The sequence below is a fragment of the Apteryx rowi genome, unplaced genomic scaffold, assembly GCF_003343035.1.
Source record: "Apteryx rowi isolate R43461 unplaced genomic scaffold, aptRow1 scaffold_1453, whole genome shotgun sequence".
NCBI classification, from domain to species: Eukaryota; Metazoa; Chordata; class Aves; order Apterygiformes; family Apterygidae; genus Apteryx; species Apteryx rowi.
Window position 1 is genome coordinate 11810 of NW_020447701.1, and position 11151 is coordinate 22960.

The 11151-nt window shown below is 38.2% G+C and overlaps 1 protein-coding gene across 1 annotated transcript in view; it reads left to right on the top strand.

Moving 5' to 3' along the window:
- Window positions 1-9954, top strand: part of NDUFA9 (NADH:ubiquinone oxidoreductase subunit A9) — a 19233-nt gene extending 9279 nt beyond the window's left edge. Inside the window, exons 7-11 of the mRNA XM_026058315.1 lie at window positions 292-359; window positions 518-594; window positions 4537-4632; window positions 6667-6733; window positions 9330-9954. Of these exons, the coding sequence (XP_025914100.1) occupies window positions 292-359; window positions 518-594; window positions 4537-4632; window positions 6667-6733; window positions 9330-9500 (479 nt within the window). The 3' untranslated portion in view covers window positions 9501-9954. The remainder of the gene's footprint in view (window positions 1-291; window positions 360-517; window positions 595-4536; window positions 4633-6666; window positions 6734-9329) is intronic.
- Window positions 9955-11151: the final 1197 nt, after the last annotated feature.

Sequence of the window (11151 nt, forward strand, 5' to 3'; positions counted from 1 at the left end):
TTTGTGTGTTTTTGTTTTTTTGGGGGGAGGCTTTGGGGCTTTTTTTGTTCTTTGTTTTGTGGGGTTTGTGGGGTTTTTTGTTTATTTTTGTTGTTGTTGTTTTGGTTGGTGGTGTGCATTTTGTTTTTTTGGGTGTGCATTTTGTTTTTTGATGAGGTCATTGTCCAGGAAATATCCGCACTGTAGGTGCATTCTGGATTTGTTTTGCTGCAGTGCAGCATGTCAGTTATTTGCCTATTGAAAGGATTTAGCACTCTTATTCTTAAGTTACTTATGTGTCTCTCTGTTCAGACATGCGCTGGTTTGGTGGTGTGCCTCTTATTTCTCTGGGCAAAAAAACAGTGAAGCAACCAATATATGTAAGTTTTACTGAAAAACAAGACAATCCCAAACCTGGTGTGTGCGTATGTAAGAGACGAATTCTCCTCGCACCACCCCCCTGCATCACTTCTGGAAGAAGGGTGTATCTGTACATTTGTGTTTTCTAAAGGTAACTTTTCCAATTTGTTTCTCTCAGGTGGTTGATGTTGCAAAGGCAATTATTAATGCAATTAAGGATCCTGATGCTAAAGGAAAAACATATGCCTTGGCTGGGTAGGTTACTTTTCTAATTAACTGAAGTACTTCTTTTTGGTGTCATTTTTGGCATGCTGCACAGCACATTTAATTTCTCCATCCATGCACACAGTTTGAGCTGCAATAAATTCCACCTCCTTTTTGGGAGGAAAAATGACTCAAGCTGTTATTGTGAATATGCTGATAAACCTAGTTTGGGCCCCATTGCGTTTAATGTTATGTATATTCATACAAAGAAGTAGGCAGTCTTGAAAAACTTACTAGACAAGATAGATAGGTGGAAGAGAGGGATTCGGCTTGTGGGCAAATAGTTTGAGTTCAGCATGCCTGATCTTCCAGGATAGGTATCTGTTGGACATGATATAAAACTTGTTTCCTGGACTGTTTAAAAAACCTGATATTTGTTTTACAGAACTGAGGAATAAAATCCATGCATATAGCCAGTATCGTGTAAAAGAATTGAAAGAGTAAACAAAACTTTAGCAAAGCTTTCCAGAATTTAAAAGCAGGGCCAGATACGCACATCTACTAATGGAGAAAGCTATAGCTTTGGAGAAAATTCTGCTTAAAATGTGTGGAAAATGACCTGGAATAAGAACAGATGGAGGCAGTGGATCCTTTTGAATAGTCTGTGTACCGAAACTCCAAGGCAAAATAGGTCATTAGCTCTAAGAAAACACAGCATGGTAAAGGCCAAGGTTCATGTTTCAGTATTGTAATGTGGCATTGGAGTTGGTCTTTGTCCAATATGTGGCGAAAGGAGCTTTACATACATGGAAGAAGAAAACAGTTGCTAATCAGCCAAGCTGCAAATGATGCTGAACACCCCTCCTTTCTATTGTATGCTTATCTTTTTGTCTTCCCCCCTTTTACACTGGAAATATGTTTAGTGTCTGGAGTTTGCAAAAGGGGTGTCAGTGACTTCATTGATTTTTCCATATTCATTTTCTGACGCTCTTACCGTGGCAGCTCTTTACCCCTGTAGTGCAGAGATCATTGCTGGTTAGTCTTTCACTTTCTTCTGTACTGTAATTAAGCTGTTGAGGAAGATGTCTTAGCAGCCAGGCTAAGTGTGCTGTGTACTGGTGTACTGGAAAAAGCTGCAGGTCTTCAACTTCTTGTGGGTCATGCTGAGGAGCTTTTACTCAAAAACTGGCAAGGTAAGATGAAGAAGCCAATCACTGGGATGATGTTAAGTGCCACCTTAAACAACAAGTGGAAACCAATGCTAGACAGCCATTCAAAAAGACTTTTATTGAAGAAAACAGATACATATGTATCAGATGGGCACAACCAATGCAGAAATGCACCTGATTTGGAAGTCTTTCTAGCCAGCACAGGTGTGTTGGAATTAACCTTTTGCATGACTGCTTTATTTGCTGGTGGCAAACTTGAACATGAGTTAACATGTACTCAAAGTCTTTTTACCAGACAAGGAAAGAGAGATGTTTTTGGCTTCCTCACTTTGGTTCAGCAGAAGCGACTGCTCCAACTGCAGGAGAAGGTGAAGCCTGCATACTAAATAGAACACTGTTTGCAGCCAAATGCAAGGGCAGTTGGCTAAACTTTGAATGTATTCTTACAGTTTCAAAGTCTAATTTTTTTGGCAGTTTGCAGAAGGCCAGAAGTTCAATGCCCAGGTTTCAGAGGCAGGAATTCAAGGAAGGATGCCAGACTTTCAGTGCAAGGAATTCAGAGTTTCAGGCACCTAGCAGTGACTGAAAAGACTTTGAATAAATGATTGTCTGAACTGAAGGTTCATATCAAGTCTGCAGAGTAACCCTTGAATAAAGCTGTATAAGGCTTTTTTTTTTAACAGGAGTTAGCAATTTGAGATTTAAAATACTGATCTTGTAAAAGAATATTGTTATACTCTGTGGTAGAAAGCAATTTTAACCATAACAGTTGGTGGTGTCATTGCCATTTCTGAATGACTGAGTATTTTCTGTGTCTTTCTCTCTTTCCCTCTTTCCCCTTGGTATTGGTTTTGCTTCATCCACTTGTTAAACCTTGCATCTTGAATGCTAATGCTCTGTAGAGCTTACGCTCTGCTTGTATTGTGGTTAACATAAGAAGGCTCTGATGTGATTGTTTTCTTAGTGATGTTGTATTGTTACTATTCAGTAATGTGTAGAGGAGCAAACACTATTTTTCTTTACTCTCACATTTTTAAGTGTGGGTATACTGTATTGCCCCAAGTGATCTCATCTATTAGGATGGAACTGAAATTGACTTTTACTAGCTTTGGATAAATAAGCATGAGAATGTTAAGATATAAGGACAGAAAATGTGGTAAAAATCACTAATGAATACTTCAGTTCCTTTTTTCGCAGCTGAATAAGTAATTTGACATTATCCATTTTTTGCTATCTTTCTCTCAGAAGTTTTATTAAAAGAGGAAAACTAATACCTTATTTCTGATGATAGTCCTTTAATTTAACTTCATAAATTCAAATCTCACAGGTTCTGTAAACACTGAGATAAACTTGGTAAGGATGTGCAGAATTCTTTTGAATTCTCCTGAATATGTTCACCTAGCTTTGTGAATGTGTTGTCCTAATTTAGCTTTTAAAAACTTAAAGAAGAAGAAAAAGGTGATTTTAGGTTTTGTCCCTTTTCTAGCATCAACCAGCCAGTTTAGTTTGTGGTTATGCACACGTTTTTTTCTGTGAAGAGTAAGTGTACTGAAGCCTCAGTTTGGATGCCTGGAACCTCAAACCTTGAAATCAGATCTTTGGTTTAGCAAACTGAAATTCATGTTACTTGCATCACAGCCTTGGATTTCTGGACTGTTTGAATAGTTTTGCATCTTTAAACTGTCTATGCCAACGTGGTTTCATTCTTCTGGAATTTGAGATCTGACAGTAATTCAGTGTCTCCTATTTAAAAAAAAAAATGTTGAAGATGAAGTAGGTACGGTCTTATGTTTAGGAAGTGGTCTGTTGCAAGGGGATTGTCATCTTACTGAGGCCTTCGGTTTAGCTGAAAAGTGATAGCAAATCATTAGGAGAAAAACGCTTCTGGTGTGCTTATTGCTCTTTTGATTATGAACAGCAGGATGGAATTTTGAAGGCTGAAAGCACCAAGTGACATGTCAGAGCTCAGCAACATGTTCTGGGGTGTCGTCATGAAGATTTTCAGAATGTTTTGAAATACCAGCAAGTCATCTTAAAAGCCAAGGGAGATTCTTCTGTCAGTCTAAGCCAGAATATTAAAATTCCAAGGTGAAGCTGTAACAGGAAAGGAATGGGAACTCCCAATGGTATATGTTTCTCTTAAGCTACTGCAAGCATGCAGGAAACTTGATTGCTTCCTTCCCTCCATTTTTGGGAGGATACATGCATTCTTTTGGGGGAATTTGTCTTAGTTTCTTCCTCTTGCTCTTGGAGAGAACGCCATGTTCTTAGTCAAGTGAATTGATTTCTTTGCTGCCGTTTGTTACCAAAGATGGAATGTTTTGTTAGCAAACCTTATTAAATTCACCGTTTGTTTTCTGGCTTCCTTCTATTGTAAGCTGCTGAATGGGCTTCTAAAATTCAGTCCTGTCCCAGTGCTGAAAATCTTGTATTCGGAATTTGAGTCAGTCCTTACATGGAGGAAGCACTTTAAAAGTGTGTTTTAAAAACATTCAGAATAAATTTCATTGTCTGCTGAAACAATTTTGCAGTTGATGAAGTATGTTGTTACCATCACTGGTGTCTGATGATATGTTTTTCTAACTTAATTTCTCTTTGTTTCAAACGGTATAGAATCTTTAGAACCAGAATTTGCTCCCCTTTTGTGAGGAAAATGACAAATCATTTAGAATGAAGAAAACAGGCCGTTGATAGGTATATTTAAATATTTGCAGCAAAAGACAAAAAATTGAACACCACCACCACCACCCCAAAAAAGAAGAAAAAAACCCCAGCCTAATTTGCCTATACTGTTTATTGCTTTTTTTTTTTTTTTTTTCCCCAGACCTAATCGATACCTCCTTTATGACTTGGTAGAGTACGTCTATGCTGTTTCCTTTCGAACCTTTTTTCCATATCCACTTCCACGTCCTCTTTATCAGTAAGTGGAATCCTTCTCTAAGAATTTATGATCCATCAAGTAGCACAGAAGCCTAAATAACTATTGCATTGGTCATTTAATATCAATATTGTCAATGTTATTTAATATTGTAGGGTTGTGAAGACTGGCTTTTCCCTAAGTACTCATGAGTTAACTTTGAGTCTTCTGCTCAGCAGCAAGTCTGCCTGTTAGGAACCAGGGTATTAAATGTGTACTTGTAAAAGACTTAACTATTTATTACAGAGTTTTTGAATGGCCTTGCTTTTGCTGAGTCAAGAAGTAAAAGGTCCTAAGTATAGACTATTACTAGAAAATTAAGTGAACTTTTAATAGTACCGCAGAGAAAATCTGTGTGTATGCTCTTGACTGTAGGCTCTGACAGATTGTTTTACAGCTGCTTAATGTATTGCTACTGTCAGCTCTCCTTCCTGTCTGTTGAACACTGCTGTCCTGGAAGCAGATTTGGTATAAGGATGGGTATGTGTGTATTTTGACTGTTCTAGTTCAGTCCTTTGATTTGAGTCAGTGGTGGAGGTAAGTTTGTATTGAGATGCTGGCCTGGGAATTTGAGCAATGCAGTTGTGAACCCACATTTCTTTGTCATCTGTGATATGAGGGTAGTAACATTTTTAGAAGATAGTAATAAGTGGGGAGGGAGTAAGAGAAAGGTTGTGTACCACTTCAGATGACTACAGTAGATGTGTTGTGAAGGCTCAGTTTGCATGCACTGAACGTCATCTGCAGTTGCACATCTTACATGCTGGAGGCACTGGGATGGTAAATGAGGGGGGAGACTGATCTGCTAAATCATAACTAGTAAGTAATATTGCATTAAAAAGTGCGGTATTAATCTGAGCCCAGGCTTAGTCCTTAAGGTATAGTCAGACATCCTTTTGAAGAGCTACCTTGAGCACTAAACACCATTTCAAAAGTTACCCTTGGCACTGTTGAGATGTGTTAATGTTTGGGTAAATCTCCTCCATTTTAGTACAACGTAAGTTACTTAGCTAGAAAAGTCACCAGTATTAGAACCCTCCTACCAATCTTCTAACCAGTCTCCACACTGCATTCTTGTAACTGATGATGAATAATACTAGAACAACATCTTAAACTGTTGCAACTGTTCCTGAAGAAATTGGCCATCAGTAGCTTAACATGGCTCAGGTGACACAGGGGAGCTTGTTGAAAAGTAACAATGCAGCTGTTCTTATTAGTTTACATTCTCTTCAGGCCAGGTTAAGCCTCTTTATTTGTAGGCTAAACTAAGTAATATTTCATATTTTTGAGGAAAGATGCATCTAAGGCTGATAGGTCTAGCTCTGTTTATGTGCAGTAACTTAATTATCTGAGCTTCTAGCCTGCCAGGTGGGCACTTCTGTAAGAGATTCTACCTTAAATACTGTTGGTCCTGAGACACTGAAGAAAAATTGTTATATTATTTTCTTTTCTCTGCCAGATTTACTTACTTTGAAGGGAAGTTTCATTTCTGGAAACTGCAAGTACTCTGATCCTCATCCTTTTTATAGATGCAGATTGCTCCAGATTCCATCATCTTGTTTATATGGCTGTTAAATCATTTAGTTGTCAGCAAGTGTGTTTTCCCATGGAGGCAATGAATCAAAGTTTGTGACTAACTGGATTACTGCCTACACCACTAGAGAGCACAGTTTGGAGCAGAGATGGGAGCAAGACTGAACCCTGTGGTGTGTGGGGAATTGAAAGTGGAGGTTTACTTTCCCCACTCGCTAAGACACAGTTTTACTTCCAGATATCTGCTTGTCCATTCACTTCAGAAGTGGAAGAATAGGGGATTGAAGAATTTGGTAGCAAAGTTAGTGTTACCAGAAATGCAGCTAAGAACTTGCTGACTTGCTTGTTCACTGCTTAAATGAATTTTTAGGTTAGAAGAGCAGCCACAAAACAACCTCTTGCTCACTATGGGCAAATTGAGTCTGAAATGCTCTTACCAATTCTTATTTTCTCCTGTGTGTCTGGATAATGACTATACTTCTACAATACTCTTTCTGATTACAGTTTAATTGCAAGATGCTTTGAGATTAATCCATTTGAACCATGGTTAACACGAGACAAAGTGGATCGGGTAAGTGCAGGACAGCCCAAAAGTTGTTCTTGGGAATGTTTTGCTGTGTGCTTGTAACCTCCGCTTGTAACTTTGCCATTCAAGGAGTGCTGAAATGCGTGCATATTACGTGTTGCAGTATTTCAGTCAGTTCACTGGCTAGTGAATTTTTGATTATGAAGAATTGCTTTCAGACTGTGTGAGCATTGTACAACAGCTTACATTTTTGAAGTTGATTATGTCACCTTCCTCAAAAATGGCTATGTTTTTTGCCATACAACTACTTCATCTACTCTTCTGCAATCTCACAATTATCTGTCCAGGCCTGCTACGCTGCAAAGGGTACGATGCACTGTCAAAGCAGTCTGGAGATTCCTCTGGTCTAGCCTTGCAAAGACTTAGCAGACTAACTTTTTTTTTTTTCTTAAAGGTGTCATTAGGATGTAGTCTTTAATGCTAGCATTGGTGGAGGAAGAGTAGTTAACAACTTTTTCTAAATATATTTAATAAAGGTTGAAACAACTGGTGGGAAGGTTGTATAGCAAAAAGTAACATGGCCGGGGAGGGCCCATCCTTCCAGGTGTTAAAAGTGGTCAAGGCTGCTTGCTATTTCAAAAACAAAAAAAAACCCAACCAAACAAAAAAGCAATATTCAGAACAGAAAAGCCAAAGTAGAGATCCAATGTGCAGCTAGCTGATATATATTTTTTCCTCCTTCCTCCTTGTGGATGGATGCTTCCCACCTTAGGTAACTAGTGAGTTTAGGTACCTCTAGCCGCATTCAGATTGGTAGCATGGGCTTATAGTATCCAGATAATGGAATTTTTAACAACTCAAGTTAAACTTAACTGCACTGGTTACAGCCAAAATTCATGCTTAACATTAGACTCCATAACTAATGAAGAAGTTGCAGCTTCATGTTTATTTCTGACTTCTCAGAGTATGCGAGTAGTGGAGTATGTGGACAAATAAGTTGTAAAAAACATACTGCAAGTAAAGAAATGGTAGATTTAACAAGTATTAATGTCAAAACTATTGGCCTATATGCAGGTTAGCAAAGGTAGGGTTGTGCACTCTAACACTTAGACACTATGCATGCTATTCTCTGAAGTTTGCAGGTACTCTCCCACAAAGTTGAAGTTTTGATGTCTTTTGTTTTGATGCAGTATCAATAGCCTATTCTGATCTGATAATCCCAAATTTAATTGGAGACAGGGTACTACAGTGAATCTGTGGGAACTTGATCCTATTTGTAGAGCTACTTATTGATAGCTGTAAGCAATTAGCTTCTATGTTTAAATTTCTCATTCTGTGAAATAAACAGCAGTTTCCTATCCTGTTGTAAATCATTTTGAAAAACCATGGGCAGTAAGTATAGTGAAGATGTTAAGTTTTATTCATGGTCTAGTGCAAAGCTTTTTTTCAAACTGCTGACCCTCCCCCACCCAAGAGAGAATTGCCACCATCACTCTGACTGTATTGACCCAGGCTGTAGATATAACATCTTCTGAAAACTTCTAACTGCCTTTGTAGTTTACAGGGTAATAAATATTTCATAGAAGAACCCTGCACCAGTCTCTAAAACTACTGCAATTCAGCTACAGCATGGCAAGTCACTCCTGTATCTGATTCTTCCCCCCCCTTTCCCAGCTTTTCATCCTCAAATAATCCACACACAATCAGATGTGGTTGACTTAAGACCTTTCAAGGAATAATACTTTAAAAGAGGCCCCAGTTTGCTAAGGTACAGGTCATATGTGTTGAAAATATGTTAATAAAATTAAAATGATTTTTACTGTAACAATAGCTTGTTCTAAACCATAAACTGAGTAAACCAACGTTTCAAAGGTGATAATTCAATGTGAGTTTTGACAAAGTAAGATTTCTGTCACTCTGTCAAAAGTAAGACCTTACTTGACAAAGTAAGATTTATACGATTGCAGTTCAAATATGCCTTTATAAGTTTGACCTAAATTTCCTGATAATATTTAGATGAAGGGGAGAAAATGAATAAAATTTTTGCATCTGTTACTGCTCTTCATTCCTAAATCCAAATCTGAAGGATTTTTTGTAGTGTTGCAGAACATCTGTACCTCCTATTAAAGTAGATTAAGTGCTTACTATCTCTGAAAATTAGGCCATAGTTCTGTAGGGCCATGTTGTATAGTTCCTTCCTCCCAAGAAAAATAAACACACAAAATAATTGTCAGGGATTTGGGGTTGATAAATAGTCAGCTGAGCCCAAACTTGCGGTTGAATAATTCTTCAGATCGAGTACAAGATGTGGCAGTGTGTTGTATTGCAGGGTTCTTTCTTGGGGGAAACATTTTACCTCAGCAGCCTTTGTTAAAAGGTGTGTTTCAAATGAAAATCTAAGTAATTGCAGTTGAATCTCCCAGGACCTGCCATCTGTAGAAAATTGTTTTGAGGTATATTAAAATTTTTCTAGTGCTAGTGATCTGTGCTAGTTTGTTTCTATAAAAGAAAAAGGTGATCTCAGGTTTAAGTACAAAGTATTTGGTAGTGCATAATTACATCGTCTGTAATGCTGTTCATTCTGTCAAGTGACTTCCCCCCTCTCTCTTTTTTTTATTTTTATTTTTTTATTTTTTAAAAGTTTCACACAACTGACATGACATTTCCTGATCTTCCTGGTCTGGAGGACCTGGGTATTCAACCAACACCTCTAGAACAAAAAGCAATTGAAGTTCTGCGCCGTCACCGCAGATACCGCTGGTTGGAGGCTGAGCTGGAGGAAGCAAAACCAGCAAAGACATATCCCGTGTAACATTTGCCAAGGTGGTTACTCATGCTTCTTAAACTGCCTTTCTGTGACCTAGTTTGGAGAACCGTGTACATACTGAGTAAAATCTGTTAATCACGTAAACTATATTTCGCTAGTGTTATTGTCTCATTTTTAATTATGGAAGAATCTCAGTGATGTGTAATTCTTCCCTTTAAAAGGTTATGAAAGCAAATTTGCATATTGTTCAGTAGTTTGTGAGCATTAAAATATTGGGATGAGGGGCAATGTGTCATAACTCTATAGTCAGTTTCTCCCTATACTCTCAAAGCAAGCCTTTCACTGGGTTTTAGTAAGTGCTTTCCTTAAATGATTTGAAGAACATTACAGTTCAAAACTATGTGATCTGGCATATGTCTTTTCTGATAGGCAGAGCCAGTACTGCCACCTCTTCAGATTATCAGATATGAAATAAAATCATTTTCTTAGTTGCTGTTGACTTTTTTGAGCTTTGTTTTCCATCTGCCCTGAGCTGAATTTTTATAAAAAAATACCAACCAAAATAGCATATGCTGTTTCTAAGATCAAGAAAGGTGGATTAGACAGGCAAACAAGTTGCATGCAAAGTGCATATCAGCTGGTCTCTTGTAATAAATGTGTGCTGTGTCTCATAGACATGGGGAAATGTGTCATTTCCCCCATTTTTGAATTTGAGAATCTCATTATTTTGAGATGCTCAAAGCTTTAATGTGTTGGGGTATTGCCTTGATTTTTGGCAAGGGGGATGAGCTTTGTTTCAAAGTTGAATACTACTACTAATTATTATTATTTAAAGATCAAAGAAAGAACCCTGCCTGAATTTGACCAAGTACTGTGCTTTCTATTTGGTTAAACTTTGGTTAAATTTTGACAGGGGCACCATTAGGTATGGTGCAGCTTAGGACAGAGTAAGATCTCTGCACTGGACTGAGCAGAGATCTAGGTCTTCTGTTTTCAGTGCAGTGTTCTGATGGCTCCAAGAAAAGTGAAGGAAGAAATTCCTTGAATCGAGGGAGCTGCCAGTTCTGGAGAAGGCCAAGTTGCATAAACTAGGATGAGCTGATATTGGTGAGAAACCTGGTTTTAATTGGGGCTGGGAGAGGGGATGCGGGGAGTAACAGAACATCTTGTGTTTTCACCATCAAGTTTCCTACTACTTGCCTCTGCTGAATGTGACATCAGGAGAAGAGGAACTGGGACAAGATGGACAGATGATTAGGGTGTCAAAGGTAGAAACCTAATGGTGGTGGAGAAACTGGAAGTGGAGATTGGGGCTGAGTAGATGATTAAAATGGAGCATAGGAGAAAGGAGGAAAAAAAAAAAAAGAAGAAGAAGAAAAAAAAAAAAAGATGAGCAGATTGAAAAGAACAAGGGCAAAGAGGTCAAGGTGAGGAGAAGCACACAAATCTCTCCATTACATCACAGTCATTGCTGGAGCAAAAGATCAGAACCTCAGTTTCTCTGCTGTCACCAAACTACTGTAAAACCATAGGCAAAGTGTTTATTTAATTTCAGTGGTGTCCCGTGTTGCTCTTTGATGTGCAGCCTACTTCTGATAATGTTTACGCTGTTGGGAGGAGGCCGGTCCATGTGATAGTATGGGTTTTCTGATCCTGCCTACTCATGTTGGCTTTCATGGATTGTTCATTTCTCTTT